Source organism: Geotrypetes seraphini, chromosome 15 (assembly GCF_902459505.1).
Source record: "Geotrypetes seraphini chromosome 15, aGeoSer1.1, whole genome shotgun sequence".
Lineage (NCBI taxonomy): Eukaryota > Metazoa > Chordata > Amphibia > Gymnophiona > Dermophiidae > Geotrypetes > Geotrypetes seraphini.
The window spans coordinates 67,775,388-67,796,266 of NC_047098.1; the positions used below are offsets into that span (position 1 = coordinate 67,775,388).

General features: G+C 42.8%; 1 protein-coding gene across 5 annotated transcripts in view; it reads left to right on the forward strand.

The window, feature by feature from the left end:
* Positions 1-3,295: 3,295 nt before the first annotated feature.
* FKBP6 (FKBP prolyl isomerase 6) overlaps positions 3,296-20,879 on the forward strand; it is a 30,125-nt gene continuing 12,541 nt past the window's right edge. For 3 of the 5 annotated variants that reach the window (XM_033922299.1, XM_033922297.1, XM_033922300.1), the window contains exons 1-7: positions 3,296-3,528; positions 4,095-4,212; positions 8,806-8,895; positions 10,439-10,641; positions 14,746-14,865; positions 17,174-17,368; positions 17,989-18,098. In XM_033922299.1, the coding sequence (XP_033778190.1) occupies positions 3,487-3,528; positions 4,095-4,212; positions 8,806-8,895; positions 10,439-10,641; positions 14,746-14,865; positions 17,174-17,368; positions 17,989-18,098 (878 nt within the window). In that variant the 5' untranslated portion in view covers positions 3,296-3,486. Of the gene's footprint in view, positions 3,529-3,592; positions 3,732-4,094; positions 4,213-8,805; positions 8,896-10,438; positions 10,642-14,745; positions 14,866-17,173; positions 17,369-17,988; positions 18,099-20,879 lie in introns of those variants that run through there. The other 2 variants (XM_033922301.1, XM_033922302.1) reach the window with 2 other exon arrangements.

The following is a 20,879-nucleotide window of genomic DNA, read 5'->3' on the forward strand; positions in this document are numbered from 1 at the left end:
GACATAACATTACAGATGAAACACATCGTGAAAAATGCTTACGGCAAACTCTACTGGGTTAGAGGACTTAAACCCTCTCTCACCCATCAAGCAATGTCCAACGTAATAATAGCCCTGGTACTTTCAATCTTTGACTACTGCAGTGCAATCCTGCTGGGCGTTCCGAAGTGCATGATCAGGAATGGTACAAATGGTACAAAACGCAGCAGCAAGATTTTCTGCTGGGAAAATCGAGGCAACTGAGTGCCACCCCGCTACTGAAAGAGTTACACTGGCTCCCAATTGAAAGCAGGGTGAAATTCAAGATCTTGTTGCTGACACACAAAATCATTCATCTCTAGGGACCTCAATATCTAGTGGCCAGACTACATTACCACACACCAGCACGTGCCCTGTGCTCAAGCCAAGAATACCTATTGGAAATACCCCCCGTCAGAGACATCAAATACAAGAATATTCTCAGTGATGGCTTCAAGGTTGTGGAACTCCCTTCCGAAGGAATTCAAACTGGAAAAGGACACCAGAAAATTAAAGAAATGGATAAAGACCATCCTCTTCACAGACTACTTTAACTAATAAAGCAATATAGAGGAGATAGCTGGCTAGTCCCCATTAGGAACACGACATAGAACACAATACAGGTATTATGTATGCAAATAAGTAGGATTTAGTATGAACATAGCACACAATACTAGTATTTTATGTGTATACACGTAGGATTATTGATTATGGTATAAAAGTGTCTTTATTGAAAACCACTATCTCTGTATTGTAACACCATTACAGCTCACGTAAACCACTCTGAATTGACTCCTCAGGATGGGAAGCCAAAGAAGTGATTTAAGAGTGGGGGTGATTTAAGAGTATAGCAGCTCTCCTGGAATATGAGTCATGCATAATGTGACCATACATCCCGTTTTGAATGGGACCATGCTGTTTTTAGATAGAAAGTCCCGTTGTTCCCAAGCACAGCTTCGGGACGCCGAAATGTCCCATTTTCAGAAAGAGAGCAACCCACTAGAGTCTGAAGCTGCAAGTTGATTACGAAGCCTGGGCTCTTTCCCTGCTTCCCCGCCGCAGCAACAGGGCAGTATAGAAGCTTTCAATAAACCTAAACATAAAATAAGTACCTGTACATAGACTGTGAGCCCGCCAGGACAGATAGGGAAAAATGCTTGAGTACCTGATTCTAAACCGCTTAATACACCTTACCCAAGTGATATATAAAAACCCTATTCCCTTTCCCATAATATGTAAACCACTTGATTGTAACCACAGAAAGGCAGTAAAACTCTTATCTATTTAGCTTACAATGTGGTAAGGCAAGGACATACATTTTAGGCAGATGAGGTCAATAGATTGTACACTGTTTTCAGTTATGTAGGCCAGAGCAATATTTTAAACAACAGTTAACTATTTCATGACCCTACAGTTGTACTTGTAACATATGTATAACTGAATTTAAAAAAAAATAAAATAAAATAAAATTGTTCATACAGGTGCTTTAGTCAGATTGTGAGCCTTTGGGACAGTTAGGGATATTTCTCTAAGCACCTAATATTTGATTGCTTTATTGTTTGTGAACTGCTGCAAACTTCAAAAAGGTATTGATAGTATACAAATAAAAATTGTATTGAAAGGCATACGCAGCGCTGTACATTTAACATGTAACAGATGGTCCCTCCTCAGAAGAGCTTACCAATCTAATTTGGACAGACAGGAAATATAAGGTTAGGGAGTTTCTTGCAGAGAGAATGATAGAATGAACATAGTTATCTTATGGTGAGTGGGAGTTAGGAGTTGAATGTAGCCTCAAAAGAATGGGCCTTTATCTTGAATTTGAATACTGTTAAGAGACAGCTTGACGTATTGACTCAGGCAGTATCTGTTCCAGGTATATGGTGCAGCAAGATAGAAGGGACAGAATCTGGATTTGGCAGAGGATGATAACGGTATGGATAAGAGGGACTTATCTGATGAATGGAGTTCATGGGGGGAGCATAGGGGGAGATAAGTAAGGAGAGATATGGGGGGGGGGGGGGGCTGCAGAGTACCAAAGAAAGGCCTTTTGATAAGAGAGGTTAAAGAGGATCTGAAACTGATGTCTTCTTTTGGAACAGTAAATCAGACTGTTTACTGTAAGAAAAAAACTCATTTAATTTTCAAAAGGTTGACTATGATAAAATGAGGAAAATTGTCATAAAGAAACTAAAAGTATCAGCCACAAAAGGTTAGACCTTTAAATCAGGCATGAACATTGTTTAAAATTATCATCTTGGAAGCCCAGACTAGATGTATTCCACATTCTAACAAAGGTGGAAAGAAGAACAAATGACAGTGGATCCAAATCTGGTTGAGGTAGACACAGATGTAGGAGGGGAGAAGAGACACACTAGATTGGGGGGAGGGGGGTAGAGAGGAGATCAGAAGCTGGATGGGAGGGGAGAAAGAGGGGGTAGACGCTGGAAGGAAAGGAGGAGAAAGAGAAGAGGGCAGATGCTGGATGGAAGGGAGGAAAGAGAGAGAAGGAAGCAGATGCTAGATGGAAGGGAGGAGAAAGAGAGAGGAAGCAGACGATGGATGGAAGGGGCAGGGAAAGAGAGGGGGTCAAGTGCTGGATGTTAAAACAGGTATAGCCCCAAATATTCAAGTGGAAGAAGAAATTTAATGTGGACAAATGCAAAGTGATGCACACTGGGAAGAATTAGGGGACCTGTAAAAAGAGGACATGTAGCCCTGCCCTAGGGCTCCCAGATCTTCAGTAACGAAAATCCAGACCCATGGTCCTGCCCATTCCGCCCAACCCAGCCGCTAGATGGGAGGGCATCTGCGCATGCACTGGTGTGATGCAATGACATCACACACATGCGTGTGACATCACTGCATTGCATCTGTGCATGTACAGATGCCGTCCCTGCTAGCTGGAATCTTTTCAAAACCGGGACAAAGTGCTGGGCTTTGAAAAGCTGTCCGTGGAAATCCGGACATCTGGTAACCCTACCCTGCTCTGTTGCACCACCAGTGGTGCCCCATTGTGTCCCAGCCCCACCCCCACATAACTTGGGTCTCCAAACATGCAACCATGTCTCCCATCAGTGCATGCTTGGAGGCTCTCCAAAACCCAAAGTGACCAGACATCTGGTAACCCTAATCCAAATCATAGTCACCAGATGCTAGGGTCCATCTTAGGAGTCAACACTAAGAAAAAGATCTATTATAAAGTGTCATGGGCGGGCCTAGACCCACCCAGTACTTAAACTACAGTTGCATTAAAGGACTGCCCGGAAGAGTAGTTTTTCTCGGTCTCGGAGCCCGCAGTGTGACCCTGTCACCAGCCTCCTTTGGACCGCAACTCCCAGAAGTCAGTGGGCCAGAAGGGCGCGCCCAGACACTTCCGGCAGCGCCGCGTGCGGCTGCCTCGCGAGGAGAGTTTTGTCCGCGGGGCCTGGGCTCCGCCTCTGGCAAGTTCTACCGTTCGCTGCGAACATGTTGATGCTGCAGAAGAGTCCGAGAAGGGGGAGCAGCCCGGTGAGTGAGCCCCCCCCCCCCACAAGTGCTCCTCCCCAAACCCCCATCCTCCCCCCTCCAAGATGCGCTGCTCCGGATTCAAGATGGCCGCTGTGAGCTCTAGAACCCGGATGCAGCAGCACCTGAGGCTCTGAAGGTTGGGGCTAGGGGAGCTCTGGCATTGAGGCCTTCCAAGGCAAGACAGCCTGCAAAAGAAAATAGAAGTAATTTATAGTTGAACACACTACTTTGGTTTATCACTAATTTTTTTTTCTACTTCCTGTCTAGCTTGGTTTTATTATTGGGTGGGTAGATTCCTAGCTAACTAATATCTTTTAGATGACCAATGGCCACAAAGAGTTATGTCACAACAGTTTGGTTTGTACTGGTTTTCTCTGTGTGCTTTATAATTTGTATGCTTTCAATTTTTCAATAAAACAAAATAATGGCCTAAGATTTTTATCGTTAGCATTGATAGATTTATATCATTGTTTCTTCCAAAAGCAGACATTTTTCTGATTTATTAAAGTGCAAATAAATGAGGGTTCTTCATCTAATGTTGCTTTGGTTATATCTTTTTTTTGTAGTCCCTATACCAGCAGCTGAGATGTCACATGCAGGACATATCAGGAGATGGAGGGGTGATGAAGGAAGTTATCCGTGCTGGTACTGGAGAATTGGTACCTCCTAATGCTTCTGTGCTAGGTATGAAATGACTGCACACTTATATTGAAATCAGTAGTAGAACCTTGGTTATGAGCATAAGAGAAGCCTTACTGGGTCAGACCGCTGGTCCATCTAGCTCAGTATCCCATCTTCCTCGCTGGCCAATCTAGGTTACAAGTACCTGGCAAAAACCCAATACTGTTACATCCACTCTGGAGTCAGTACAGTAGGTCTCAACCCATGAACTGGGTCTTGCAGAAAGCCATACATTTTTTTCCTGCTCCTCCTTCTTAGCAGAGGAACACAGAGCCCCTACAGTTTTTATTTCTGCAAGCATCTGATCCGCTCTGCTTCTTTTTCTTATGTTTTCACTTAAGTTTGTCCTTTTTTGGTGGCTTCAGTGCCTTGAGACCCCTTTTGGAGGGGGTTCTCTGCCTGGAAAAAGAAGCAGTTTCCGTGGAGCCAGGCTGCAGCTTTGCAAGTCAAGCTTTGGGTGGATCTGTGGAGCCAGTCTGCTGTGTGCAACCTCTAGGCTCAGGGTCCGTTCCCCTGGGAGTAAGCTTGCCTCTCACCTTGTTAGAGGCTTAAGTGGAGGCCATTTATCTCCTGAGTAAGAGCCCCTGGTCGCATGGTAAGGTTCCGAGGGGGTGGAGGTTTCGGTCGGGATCTGTCGACTGTCAGCCTGAAGATTGGACTGTTTAGAGCAGTGGTCTCAAATTCAAACCCTTTACAGGCCACATTTTGGATTTGTAGGTACTTGGAGGGCCTCAGAAAAAATAGTTAATGTCTTATTAAGGAAATGACAATTTTGCATGAGGTAAAACTCTTTATAGTTTATAAATCTTTCCTTTTGGCTAAGTCTTAATAATAATATTGTAATTTATAGCTAAAGAGATATATGATCAAGAAACTGTTTTATTTTTGTGATTATGATAAATACCAAGGGCCTCAAAATAGTACCTGGTGGGCCGTGAGTTTGGACAATATTTGAGGCAGAAATTCCTTCCCTTCAGTTGTACAGACAAAGCTTGACTGGCATTTTGGAGACTGTGAGCTTCTATGTGAAAATTTTTTTTGGGGGGGGTGTCTAAAAACATGATTTTTAGCAGTTTCTGGGGGTAGGGGTCAGGTCTCCCACCTCCAGAACCCCTATTTCAGCTTTTTTTTTTTTTTTTTTTTTTTTTTCAAATTGTCTCCACCAGCTGTTTTTGATGCTAATTTACTGGTGGCAGCCATCTTGGATTTTATTGATCTTTTTAAACTTCTTTTTACTGCCTCATTACCCCTCGATTTTGCAATTAATTGTCAGGGATGGACTCCTCAACCTATCAGATAAATTCATATGTGGATCTTGCCGGACTACCGGTGGAGGAACATCCATGTACCGTGTGCTGTGGCACATGTGAGAAGGGGGCAGGAGCTTCGGGCTTTGCCTACTCTGGGTCCTCTAGGGTTGGGGAACCGGTGCGGTTCTGGGAAATGGGTAGAAAATCCTGCCCGGTACCTGTTTTTGGAGGCAATGCAAAACGCAAGCGCACTGAGTCCGGGGACTCCTCGCAAGTGTTATTTGGGTTCTGTTGGGATCCATCATTGGTCCTGGTGTGTGGCTTTTCCTTGGGAATTTGTTCAGCTTATATGGAGAGCATACCTTATGAACCTGGCTCAAGTGCAGCCGGAGAAACTTCCAAGCCAATGCATTCCTTTGTGGAGGTCACTGCCCAGTGTCTATGTTCCTACAGACCAAGGCTGCCTTAGTTGGCACACTGATAACTATGCCAGTTTTATCACCAGACGCTGTTTCCACTCTGGACAACACCGATGCCCTTTGTAGAACAGTTAAACAGGACTCCATGGATTTACAGAATGAAGGGCAAACAATGGCTTCGCTCATGTCTGTCTCAATAGCAGACTATGGACTTTTCCTCAAGGACTTGGTCCAAACCTTTTTTAAAACAGCTACGTTAACCACTTAACTATTCTCTGAGTGAAAAATATTTCCTCCTTTTGGTTTTAAAAGTATTTCCCTTTAACTTCGAGTGTCCCCTAGTCTTTGTAATTTTTGACAGAGTAAAAAACTGATCCATTTGTACCCATTCTATACCACACAGAATGTTGTAGACTTCAATCCTATCTCCCCTCGGCCGTCGCTTTTCCAAGCTGAAAAGCCCTAACCTCTTTAGTCTTTCCTCATACAAGAGGAGTTCATCCCTTTTATCATCTTGGTTGCTTTTCTTTGAACCTTTTCTAGTTCCACTATATCTTTTATGAGACAGTACTTAAGGTGAGGATGCATCATGGAGTGATATGGAGGCATTATAAAATTCTTAGTCTGTTCTAATTATTCCTAATGGCTGGGATGGGTTAGATGGGCTGAAGGAGCTTGACGAAGACTACAGTAGATGGAAACTAAGTATAGTACCGGGTAGAGCTTTGGGTTCTGGCCCAGAAATAGCTAAGAAGAAATAAAATTTAAATTAAATCAGTAATTTAAAGAGTGAGTAAGGTTGGGTAGACTGGATGGACCATTTGGGTCTTTATCTGCCGTCATCTACTATGTTACTATGTATCTTGTTTACTTTTTTGGCTGCTGCCGCACATTGGGCGGAAGGTTTCAACATATTGTCTTCAATGACAACCAGATCTTTTTCTTGGGCGCTGACCCCCAAGGTGGACCCTAGCATCTGTCTTCCCAATGTTCATCACTTTGCTTTTGTGCACATTAAATTTCATGTGCCATTTGGACACCCAGTCTTCCAATTTAAGAACATAAGAATTGCCGCTGCTGGGTCAGACCAGTGGTCCATCATGCCCAGCAGTCTGCTCATGTGGCAGCCCTCTGGTCAAAGACCAGCGCCCTAACTGAGATGGTCTGCCTGCAAGTTTTCATAATCTGCATGCGTTTTAACAACTTTGAACAGTTTTGTGTCATCTGCAAATTTAATCACTCTTTCACATTTCCAGGTCATTTCTCAATTGGTTTAATAGCACTGGTTCCAGTACAGATCCCTACAGCACTCCACTATCTGACTGGGGATGGTCTGAAGAATGTAGGAACCAGAAGAGCTCGTCCTTGCCTGACCTCATCTTCTATTCTGTCTTTCTCAAGGCTCTTATTGAGAGCCTGCAGCTCCTGTTAAATCCTTTGTAAAACAGGCTTCCCTCATAAAAACTTAGCTGATCCACTCATTCACTTTCTAAAAACATTTTGCTTTTTAATTTCAAACTAGATTACTTATTTTACCACAAACCCAACATGTTTTTTCAATATTACATTTCTGGAAAACACTGTTAGGTCTAATAGCATACTTCCTTGAACTAGCAGGATGCAACAACCAAACTACTAGTAACATAAGGCAATAGAGCCTCTTTGTGGATGATGCCAAAATCTGCAATAGAGTAGACACGCCGGATGGTGTGAATAACATGAAGAAAGAACTGGCGAAGCTTGACGAATGGTCTGAAATTTGGCAGCTAAAATTTAATACTAAGAAATGCAAGGTCATGCATTTGGGCTGCAAAAACCAGAGGGAACAGTACAGTTTAGGGAGTGAAGAACTTATGTGCATTACGGAAGAGCGGGATTTGGGTGTGATTGTATGTGATGATCTTAAGGTGACCAAACAGGTTGAAAAGGTGACGGCGAAAGCTAGAAGGATGCTAGGTTGCATTTGGAGAGGTTTGGCCAGTAGGAAAAAGGAGGTATTGATGCCTCTGTATAAGACTCTGGTGAGACCTCATTTAGAATATTGTGTACAATTCTGGAGGCAGCACCTTCAAAAAGATATAAAAAGGATGGAGTCAGTCCAGAGGAAGGCTACTAAAATGGTGTGTGGTCTTCGTCGTAAGGGGTATGGGACAGACTTAAAGATCTCAATATGTATACTTTGGAGGAAAGGCGGGAGAGGGGAGATATGATAAGAGTCGCTTAAATACCTCCATAATATAAATGTGCATGAGTGAGGTCTCTTTCATTTGAAAAGAAACTCTGCAATGAGAGGGCATAGGATGAAGTTAAGAGGTGAGAAGGCTCTGGAGTAATTTAAGGAAATACTTTTTTTTACAGAAAAGGATGGTAGATGCATGGAACAGTCTCCCGGAAGTAGTGGAAATAAAGACTATGTCTGAATTCAAGAGGGCCTGAGATAGGCACGTGGGATCTCTCAGAGAGAAAGAGATAATGGTTACTGTGGATGAGCAGACTAGATGGGTCATTTGGCCTTTATCTGCCATCATGTTTCTACCTATCAAGCAATATCTCTATAGCCACTGGATCAAACACAGAAGCAATATCCAAGAATACCATACCTGACGTATATTTGATCAAGCATCGATATCAGCACCTGAATCCAAAGCTTGCCTCTGTTCTTTGAATAACAATTGAAGCAATATCGCTTCTCAATGACCTTTGCAAGGTTTTGATTCACTGAGGTTATTCTCCCATTTGTGACTGAAGACTTTATGAATTTGGTCCCTGAGCTGTATATAGTTTAAAAAAAATGTGTGAGATTAATTTCCAAAATGCATTAACTGATTTGGAGGTGAGATTTACAGAGGGAGAACTTGTATTGTCAAATTATTTCTGTTTGAGCAATGTCATTTCAAAATCATTTTTCCCTTTCTATTTCCCTACAGTGAAATACTCCGGTTATTTCGAATATTCAGATAAACCTTTTGACACCAACTGGTATAGAAAGAACCTCCGCCTGATGAAGCTTGGAGAAGGTGAGTTCAGCTTGGGGTGGGATCTGACAGATTCTGGGCTCACTTATGCAGCCTCCTGGAGCAGTCACCTGTACTGCAGAAAGGCAGAAGAACTGCTGATGTTGTAGAAAGAACCAGAATATACAGATAAGGTCATTTTAACATGAATCTGAGAAATTTTTTAAATTTTATTTTTATTAACAGCCTGTTTTACAAAGCCACGCGGCAACAGCTCCGAAGCCCTTGAAATCTCTATGGGCTTTGGGGCCGTTACTGCACGGCTTTGTAAAACAGGCTTTAAGTTTTAAAGAATATTGACAGGAAGAAATCCTTATAGAAATCAATCTTGAGCAACAAAATAAGTTATAGAAATACAGTATGTATAAAAAAAGGAAAGACTTATTTCCTCATGGAAATACCTTAGTTCACAATTGTAGATATCCCAAGAGCTCAAACTAGTCTAAGAAATATTAAATATTAGTGAAGTAATAACAAATAGGGAGAAATACATAGTTCTTTCATTGCAGATACATTCAAGCAGGTTTTCTCATATGCAGAGTCCCATACTGTGGCTGTGCAGATACACCAGCTTCAACAGTCTTACTACTCAAAAACATTTTTAATTGAGCAGGTTCAAAGAAAATACAAGTTTTCTCTTAGTATTTCACAAGATATTTACAGGGAAGCTTTCAAAATAAAGAAGGCCCCTATTTCCTTCACCCCAGGGCGAAGGTACAGAAACTCTTTCTGATGCCTTTGAGTGTCCTTTGCCACATCAGGGGTAAGAAAACAAGAAGGCAGCTGGTCCACTAAATCCACCATGTGGCAAAACAAAAAAGCAGATCCAATTGAAAGGTCTTTATTCAAAATACTCCTAGGAACACAAGAATGTGCTCGACATGGCCGTGTTTCACTTATATGACTGCGTCAGGGGCAAACTAAAACCATAAGAAGACCAGAAATAAAAGGCACAATTCATAAACATTTATAATAAAATACACTGGACAACAAGTTTTTCCAAAAGTTTTGCTTTAAAACAAACTGGTGATTATGACAGACCCCTTCAAAATAAACAAATATAATTTCACACTGACTATCACGTAGGAAGTGCACCTGGAACACCTGCGGTGATCTTAAAACTCATAATTGAAGCCAATTTACTAATTAAGATAGGTGCTTAATTTTAGACACCTCTTATAGAATTTGCCTCATTGCTTTGAGAGGTCTAATTAGACCTTGGTGCCATCAGGGTTAATGTGGTCAATATGCAAGAATGTCAGAGATGTAAGCAGTCTCAAACCTTTCATTCTGGGTGTGCCACGGGGTTGTTCCTCCATATCACTTCCAGAACATTCTGGTCCTAATCTTTTGGTGCAGCACCAGCAGGTACAAGACCTATTCACCCTAAAAGTTGGTACCTAATTCTGCTGTTAGAGAATTTGTGCAAATCTTAACACAAATGGTAGAATCTTTAAGAAGGAGAAGCAAATAGAAGCAGACAGGAGTTCTTCCTTTTGAGGATGCTGTGTTGAGTGTTGTATTTTCTTGTCTTTCTCTCTGGCAGATATTACACTTGGAGGCATGGAGATTGCGCTGCTCACCATGCAGAAAGGCGAGGTATCTAGATGTCTTTTCCTGCCTGCATATGCATACGGGAAGATGGGATGTCCACCACTGATCCCTGCCAATGCCACCGTCCTTTTCGAGCTAGAACTGTTAGACTTCCTGGATACTGCTGAATCTGATAAGTTCTTTGATTTAGCACCTGTAAGTTACTTTATTTTTTTTCCCTTGCAGTGTTTTGAATTTACAATTAGTGATGTGTGTGCTGATGATCTGTACTGCAACTGAGCTTTGACTGCTGTAAGTGTCCAACTTCTGCATGTATGTGACATAGACTCTCTTTCTATCTCTCTCCATCCTCAGCTTCTAAAAGCAGCCCCTGTTCTCTTTGCCTGCCGGTTCAGCTGATCAGGGCAGGGGAATCCCCAATCAGCTGAGTCAGCAGGATTCCCCGAAGCCGCCATTGACAAAAAACACCACCAAATTGCTTACTGTGAGCCATTTTCTCCATCTCTCACAACAAAGAGGTATTTGCAGAGAAAATCTCTGCCCTTCCAAGGCTTGTGCAGTCCAGCCAATTTCACTTGGGCAAGAAGAGAAGGGATTCTATTCCAGATACTTTTGTACAAAAGAAGATAAGGGGGGAGGGAGGGATGTGTCCTCAATAAATATCTGGTCAAAGAAAAGGTCAGAATGGTTTCCCTAGGCTCCCTTCTCTCCATGATTTAGGAACCCAATTGGCTATGTTCTCTGGACTTAAAAGGATGCTTACATGCATATCCTGATAACTTCCAGGTCACAGGAAATATCTCATTTCAGGTGGGAACACACCATTTCCCTGACTTTTGCCATTTTGCCATTTGGTCTTGCAGGGTTTTCACCAAATGTTTAGCAGTAGTCTTGGCATCGCTATACAGACTGGGAGTCCAAGGAGGGTGCTTAGGAGTCCATGAAGAGAGGTTTTCAGGTTCTAGAGCTACTAAGGTTTGTTTTAAATTACCTATGTAACTCCAATGCAACAGTTGGAGTTCATGAGAGCCCTGGATCAGGCAAGAATAGACACTCTTGTTGTGCTTTCCTCTTAGGTTTGCACCTGCCAGCAGGTCATGGCTTTGCAGATGTTGAAGCTATTGGGTCACATGGTCTCCTTTGTGCTTGTCACTCTTGGCATATAAGAACTGCCCAGTGCACCTTAGCTTCCCAGTGGTCTCAAGCCTTGGGAACCTAGCAAATGTCAACCAGGTGTCCCTGGAACTGGCTCACTCTCTCTTCTCCAGTGGACATTTCAAATCAGTTTGACTATGGGACTCCCATTCCAAATTTCTCAGCCCAGATGCTGCTGATGACAGATTCCTGGGGTGGGGAGCTCATTTAAATGGGCTCTACACAGGGTGTTTGGTTAGCCCAAGAGATAGAGCTACATGTCAATCTTCTGGAGTGCCAGGCGATCTGGAATGCTCTAAAGGATTTCAGAAATTGGCTGCTGAACCAATTTGTGCTCATCCAAATGGACAATCAGGTTGACATATACTGTAGTACATCAACGAGCAGTGAGTTACAGGATCCTACCCTCTGTGTCAGGGGGCCGTCCAGAATGGTATAGTTCTCAAAGCCACTTTTTCTGGCAAGGAAGTCTTAATAGCCTGGCTGACACTGAGCAGGGTACTGTAACTGCATGACTGGTTACTAAGTATGGCTATGCCAGGAAGATTTTCCGAGAGGGCGGTACTCCTTCAGTGGATCTCTTTGCCTCTCCTAACAGTCACAGAGTCCCTCAGTACTCCAGGCTCAGGTCTCATAACAGATTAGTGTTAAATGCTTTCCTTCTTCACTGGAGGCTGGGCCCCACTTCTTCATTGGAGGCTGCCCCCCCCTCAAAAAAACCCCAACAAACTCAGTGCCATAGAACAAGTTCCCCTGCAGGAGAGGATCCAAGGGTTATATTCCAAGTATTCCCTCATACCGAAAATTCTGGACCTCCGTGCTCAACAAATACTTAGTGAAAGAGAAACTTTCAATGTTCTCTCTGGGAACTCTGTTACCACTGTTAGAGAAGAAGTGGGGCCCAGCCTTCAGTGAGAGGCTGTTCGGTTGCTCATCCGGACGTTGTCCGTTTTCTTAGGACATTGAGACTTTGTTTCTGCTGTGGCTATCCTGTCAACTTGGAATCTCAAGCTAGTTCTCCAATCACTGGCTCATTCGCCCTTTGAGCCTCTGGAGCAGGAGTCTTTAATGGATCTCACTGTCAATACAGTTTTCCTGGTGGCCATAACTTCAGCCCACAGGGTTTCCAAGCTTCAGGCTTTATCCTGCAGAGATCCTTTTCTTAGGATTATGGATTCCAATATGTTTCTGTGCACCGTTCTTTCCTTTCTTCTGAAAGTGGTCTCCAGTTTCCACATCAGCCAGGAGGTCCGACTACCTACTTTCATGCTCTCCAGTTTGAGAAAGAAGGTCCGAGTGTTGCGGTCGCTGGATGTGCGCAGGCTCTTGTTGTGGTACTTTGAGGTCACAAATGCATTTCAGGTTTCCAACCACTTGTTCATACCGGTTTTGAAAGCCACCGTTTTGAGGTGGATCCGTAGCCATTTTATCTGCCTACATCGCAGCCGGAAAGAAGCCCCCTTTTTCTAAGAGAGCTCATTCCATTTAGAAACGTTTCCTCTTCTTGGGCAGAGTTGTCGGCAGTCTCTTTGGAGGAGGTTTGCAGGGCTGCTACCTGGTCTTCCTTGCGTACTTTTACCAAGTTTTACTACTACTACTTATCACTTATATAGCGCTGAAAGGATCAGTGTGGATACTGCTTTTGGTCCCTCTGTTTTTGCGGCAGGCTCATCAGTCCCACCCAACTCCACAGGACAACTCTGTTAACGTCCCACTTGTCCAGAAATAGAGCGAGATTGTACAAGAACGAAAGATTAGGTTTTTACCTTTGCTAATCTTCTTTCTTGTAAATCCACACTGTATTTTTGGAAACCGCCCTGAGAGTTGCTAATTCGCCGATTGTCTGCCTTAATAAGTACTGGTAAGCTGGACTTATGGTTCTTGACCAGCCTTTCTAAGAGTACCATCTGAATATGTTAGGCATTGTGCTTTGGAGGTCCCTAGCTGTGGTGCTCTCCTCTGTTAGTGCAGGCTGTGTCTCCTTTCAGGTCTATATTGTTTAATAACCTATTTCAGTTGTTCATGATTGTTATGACTTTTAATGTTATGAGTAGATTAGACTTATTTGTTGAGGAGTGTCCCCGTACCCCTCCCTTTTGTCTGTCCTCTACAAGTGTCACTGTCTGCTTTTACATAAATTGGAAACCTGAGGACAGTCCTAAAGTAAAAGGGGAGGATCTGAAAAAATGATGTAAATGAGGCTTCCTACAAGCAGTCTTGTGACATGGGATACATAACCCACTTATCCAGGAATAGAGCGTGGATTTACAAGAAAGAAGATTAGCAAAGGTAAGAACCTAATCTCACCAGATGCTGCTTGGTGTATATGTTTTATTGTCATCTCTGTCCTGTCTTGATTATATTGTGGATGTACTTTGTAACCCATTCTGGACTTGCCCCAAAATTCAACAGTTTTGGAGACATATAGGACATTATAGTACGATGCTTTGGGGGAGGCGTTGGCTCCCACAACCGAGAGCATTATTTGGGTACTATAATATAGCCACGCCTAAACCCAAAGGAATGTCAGCTTTTATCACTAGAGTGCTCCTGATGGGGAAGAAAGCAATTCTCACTAACTGGCTGTCCTGAGATCCCCCTTCCTATGCCCAATGGAGAGTCTTGATGATATTACACGCTACGCTGGAGCGGAGACTGGTGGGAGACTTGGATCATGGGCCAGGTCGTAGATTCTGCCAGACCTGGGAATGTTTCTGGCAGGACCTCAGACTCTTGAATCAATAGGTTTACCTCCATCTCTCAATCTTTGTTTTGGCACTGGACTCTTGGGGTGGGGTGGGATGGGAAGGGAGGGGGGAGGGTGTGTGTTTGCTCTGTTATTTCCTGAAAAATTTGTTCACTGTATTCGTTTGTTTATTGTTGAAATAATAAAAATCATTTGAACATTGTAACCCATTCTGGGCTCCTTTGGGAGGATGGGCTAAATAATTGAGCAAATAAATACATTTTGATGCATGGGTTCAGATAACATATATCCATCTGTGATGACTTCTGTCTTACTGTCCACGTCAGATAATCCATTACAAATAAGTTGATTTTCATGTTTTCCAGGTTCATATGGAGATAATTTTTCATGTCAGCAGCATACCCTCTAATTTCTGGAAGTTTTTTTTTTCTGTGTAGCTGGAGCAAGATGCATTTCCATTGGAGAAGGTATTGAAGGTGGCAAACACAGAACGGGAATTTGGAAATTACCTTTTTCGACAGAGCTGTTTCTATGATGCCAAGGACCGGTACAAAAGGGTGAGGATATGAGGGAGGTGGGCACATAAGATTCCCCCGGGGGCAGGAGCACATGCTTGGTGAAGTGTCCATTTCTACCAAAGCTGAATAAATTTTGGTGAGAATGACTGCCATTTTGTTCCTAGACTGAGTTTTATGTGTGCACACAATTCAGGAAAACCTGGAGGTGGGGGAGAAGGGTGGGGAGCTGTAGGCTTTGAGGTGATGGCTGTGCCTATAGGATAATGATATCTGTCCCTGGCCTTGGGGTATCTTTCTGCTGGCAAAAAACCCCTGAAATGACAATTCTGTGCACAGAGTAATTTATTGGCATTATCAGAAAACTTAAATCATTGTAACAAAATAATTACTGAAAATAGATGCTGGCCGAAACTGCTTTTTTTTTATTCCTTTCTTCTAGTTTCAACTGAAGCTGTAGCTAAAACTTATAACCTATAAGCCAAAACCGAAATCTAAAGATTGGTTGTGTGAATGTTACCAGTGAGGCCCACCGGGGATTGTTAGAGCTTGCAGTCTGCAGTCCTCTGCTAAGCCCAAAAGAGATTACCCTCCAGTCCCAGGAATTGCAAGCACAGGCTAACTAGGAGAGTCATTTTAACAAGGGTTTCTCATTCTTGCCATGTGTAGGTTCCCAAGTCAATGTAGATGTAGTGAGACGGGAACTTTGTGAGAGAAAAAAAAATCATTGATACCAGCTTTTTATGCTTATCCAAACTACACAAGTTCCCATTTTGTATTTAGTTATAAAACTGATTAAGGAGACACAAGGCTATTAACAGAGAAAGTCCAACCTACTGGAATAACCGACTAACTCAATCCTCTTCAACCAGGCACTCACTATTCACACACCCATCATCCAAAAATGTCAAACGAAAAAAACTATATGACAACCTAATAGCCTCCAAAGCAGCTAAACTGGACAGAAAATCACCACTCTGTTATCATCGACCACAAACTACAAAATCTTCAAGAAAGATATTAAAACCATACTCTTGAAAAAATACATAAAACTCATCTAGCACGACCAGCCCCTCCCCAACCCTCTCTATACCCTTAATACTCTCTAATGTGCTTCTAACTACCCAACAAAGTCTAAAATGCTTCTAATTTACCCAATACTTATCACCTTAAGATCTCGACAACTCTTTGATACTTCTTAAGTAAATATTATGACATCGCTTATGCTGTTTAATGTAAATTCTTGATAACTTTGATGTAATCCACCTTGAACCACAAGGCATTGGCGGAATAGAAATCACTAATGTAATGTAATGTAACATGAAATAGATTCTTACTAAAATGTACAGTAAAGGAGTCCAGACACTGGTCTACACTGTGGACATTATACCATCCTGATGCATAATTCAGAATAAAAAAAATCATATTGATGCCATTAAATGTGTAAGGATTATATGCTCTGAAAAATGACAATATTTTCTAATATATAAACCATTTCATGTAATTTAATTTCATTTTGTATCAAAAGCATTTACTTGAAGCACTCTGTTTGCCATATAAACTACTATGTAAGATCATAATTGCATTACTTGTGCGCATATTGCACAAAAAAATGAAGGGAAAGGGTCATGATGTTGATAATGTGGTACAACCAAAGCGATCTACATATTCTAGACAGACCAGACATGATGTCCCGGGAGGTATGCTGTCTGGAATGCTCTTCCAGAAGTTGTGATAGGCCAGAGCACAGTATAGGGGTTCAAGGAAGGTTTGGATAGATTCCTAAAAGATAAAGGGATTGAGGGGTACAGATAGAACCAGAGGTAGGTTATAAGAATGGTCAGGAACCACTTCACAGGTCATGGACCTGATGGGCCACCGCGGGAGCGGACCGCTAGGCACGATGGACCTCTGGTCTGACCCAGTGGAGGCAACTTCTTATGTTCTTATGCCTGGTGCCAAAATCAAAGATGTTAAGGGGAACTATGCTGTGCTATGCTAAGATCCATTTATATTTCCTGGAGTGTGCATCAGGTTTTTATGGCTTTACCAAATTCACCTTATAGAACAAACAATTTGCCATGGCTAGCACTCTCCCAATTACTGTTTATGTCCTGCTGGGCACGATGGACCACTAGTCTGACCCAACAGCGGCAATTCTTATGTTCAGTATTTGCTTGGATGTGTGATGATGCTTTCAAAAGCGTGAATAATCGTGAGAGATTTTACACTTTAGCATATTGAACTTGCCTTTTGTGTAATTTATATTGTCATCTGATTGAGGACAAATCACAGCCAGACTTCTGCTTAGGAATCCTGTTCGGAAGGTTTCCATTTTTGTTTTCTTTAGGCCTCCAAAATCTTGAATCGCCAATCTGTTGGTAGCCATGAACACCATCTGATTAATGCAAGCAAGCTGCTGGTGTTCCTGAACTTGTCACTCACCTACTTGAAGCTGGACTTCCCTTCCCGGGCATTGATCTTCGGAGAGAGGGCGTTGGAGATTGACAGCAAGAACGCAAAAGCTCTCTTTAGGTGTGGCCAGGTGAGCAGTAGGTGACTAGATGTCCATAGGGGAGGTCAAAAATGAAAAGCTGGAAGCTCTGAATTTTCTAGATTGCTGGCTGAGAATATGTAGCTTCTGTTCCTCAAGGACTGATGTTTTCTTGTGGCCTGCATTAAAAATACATTTCAAGATGTAATTATCTTATTTAGCTTATATGGAATCGGCCTTATTCAATGTTTTAATTTTTGATCTGCTGGTTAATATTTGGCCGAAATATCAATATGAAAAACATCACTTAAGGAATGAACAAATAACAAAATGTAATAAATCCTTAAGGAAAAAGTTAGTTTCACAGGGGCCACACTTGGATGATCTAAAAGACAGGTTGTCCAAGTGCCAACCATCAAAATGGCTTTAGATATATCCAGGGACTTTTTAGGCCTCTGAATGCCGCTGTGCACCCAGAGCTGAAAGGGGCGTTTTTGGAGGAGTGGTTAGGGCGGGATGTGGGCCGACCTAGAATTAGTTGTCCTGCAGGGATAATCGAAGGTTTGACGAGACTGCCTAGATGGACATGCTACGGTAAGTAACTGTGCTTTTTCTTGCCATGTGCATATGTAGAAGTTTTCTCTAACTTCTCTCTTGTTCTTCAATGGTAGGCTTGTCTTCTTATGACAGAATATGAAAAATCACGTGACTTCCTTATTGCAGCCCAGAAAGTGCAGCCTTATAACCAGGACATTAATAATGAGCTGAAGAAACTAGCAGGGTATGTAAACACCACTTCTTGTACTACATGGGGAAGCAGGAATGTTTTGGCTTTTCTGATTCTCCACATGGTGAGGTGAAGGAGTTGAGGTAGTTACACAGTATTTCTACCTCTCCCAGTACAGACTAGAAAGGTGGAGAAATGGAAATACAGCGGTACCTTGGTTTGCGAGCATAATTTGTTCCCGAAGCATGCTTGTATATCAAAGCGAGTTTTCCCCATAGGAAGTAAGGGAAACTTGGATGATTCGTTCCACATCCCAAAAACAGATCCCCCCCCACCTCCCGAGGCCACTGGCGCTGATCACTTCCACCCCACCCCGGGAACCGGCTTCTCTCCCCCCGCGGCCCACCCCCAAACCCTTACCTCCAGCAGACACTGGCACGTACCAACCCACAGGACATACACGTGCCAGTGCTGAAAGAGGGTGTTGCTGATGTTCCATGCCGGGCTGCTGCGGGGCCTTGAGCATCTGTGTATGCTCAAGGCCTTCTGGTTCCAACTCTCTCCGAGATTCTCGGAGAGGGTGGGAGCTAGAAGGCCTTGAGCATGCGCAAATGCTCAAGGCCCCGCAGCAGCCGGACATGGAACATCAGCGGCAGGCTCTTTCAGCACCGTCAGCACGGGCACATGTATGTCCTGTGGGTTGATGCGTGCCGGTGTCTGTTGGGCTATACCAAAGGTACTTGCTAAAAGACAGAGAAAATAAAGCTATAAACGAATAGAGAATATAGATGTTCGTTTAACATTCAGAATGAAGAGATTGTTGCCACTACTACAAGAGAGGATGCAAACGGATCAGAAATGATTCAGATGATAGCTTCTTGTCAAAACACCAAAGAATGATACAATTGTTATGACTTTGAGTCTCTGGCTTTCTGACCTCAAAAGAGAGAGATTTTCTAATGGTTACTCATCCGGTTCTACCTACTATTTACATGCTTCCAAAAATTCACAAATTGCTTGAAAATCCACCTGGTAGACCTATTGTATCAGCAATCGACTCTTTTAGAACCACTCTCAAAAGTTTGCTGATAAATTTTTAAGGCCTTTTGTTTCCCATGTATGATTATATGTTCACGACGTTACATGTTATTAATTTATTGCCTGATTTTGATGCAGATACATCTGATCTTGTAATGGTAACTTTCGATATAGAAAGCCTATATACAAATATACCTCAGGATCAAGCCCGTAGAGGTCACTACTCAGACTTTAAACCATACGACAACTAACCTCAGGGTTCCTACAACCTTCATTATTAAGCTTGCAACATTTGCACTGAAAGAGAATTATTTTTGATTTCAAGGTAATTTTTTCAAACAAGTCAAGGGAACAGCGATGGGAGCTGATATGGCCCCAGATATAGCTGTATTATATGTTAACCGTTTTGAATCTACCTTTTTGGGAACTCATGCCTATCAAGATGAGGTTCAACTCTGGAGACGATATATAGATGACATCCTAATGTTTTAGAAAGGAAATATTGAGAAATTTCATGAATTTCATGTATGGTTCAGGTCTTAAAATAATAACTTGAAGTTAACTATGTACTATGGGGCTCATAATCGAAATGAAAATACGTCTAAAAATCCACCTAAATTGGCACTTGAATGATCAAAAAGACAGGTTGTCCAAGTGCCAATAATCGAAATGGGTTTTTGATGTATCAAAAAGCAACTTAGACCTTTTTACTGCCGCTATGCGCCCAGAGTGAAAAGGGGCATTTTTTGAAGAGTGGTTAGGGCAGGATGTGGGCTGACTTAGACTTAGTCGTCCTACAGCGATAATCGAAAGTTTGTTTGTTTGTTTTTTTTTTTGTTTTTTTTTAAAACACTTATTTTTATTAAGATTTCTTCACTGCCTAGACAGAACTTATACGTTGTGACTTAGGCAATCTAAAAATAGGTCTAAGTGCCCAGAAGGTATCCAAAGTGACCTGATAACTACTGTAGACACAAAGTACAGACACACACATACTCCCCCAGTGATCACTGACCCCCCCCTCCACCATAAAAATTGGAATAAAAACGTACATACCTGCCTCCAGAACATCAGCACCTGGCATAGGAAAGCCTAGTAGAGCTGCACAGGGGTGGCTTAAGTAGTCTGGGGGTGTGCTAGTGAACCATAGAGGAGGAGGATGCAGGCCCATTAGCCACTCTAACAACAGCATTTATGGTGGCACATGTGCACCCACCAAAACCCCCCAAACCCTACTCTACTGCCATATAGGTGGCATCTGCAGCCATAAGGGCTATTGGGGTGGTAGACAGGTGGGTATAGTAGGTTATCCCAGGACAAGCAGGCAGCATATTCTTGACTGATGGGTGACGGCACCGACGGAGCCCCGGTACGGACACTTTTAGAGTGATTGCACTCTAAGAACTTGGAAAGTTCTAGAGACCGCACCGCGCATGCGCGAGTGCCTTCCCGCCCGACCCCGACGCGCGGTCCCTCAGTTTCTTAGTTTCCGCGGAGCTAAGAAGTCGCATGTTTCAACGGCTGTTGAAAATTTTTTCCTTCGCCTTCCCGCTCGCGTAAACTTGTTCGGGTTTTTTTGCCCTTCCTTTTTTCTTTATTTTGTAAAAAAAAAAAAAAAAATTCTTTTATTTTTTCGAGTTTTCTTGATTTGCCCCGGCGGGGCCTACTGCCATCATCGAGGCCTCGGCCTTCGATTTGGCAGAAGCCGTTTTTCCGTTCATGCCCCCCCAGCCCGGGTTCAAGAAGTGCCAGCGGTGTGCACGGCCTATTTCCCTTACAGACCCACACAACTGGTGC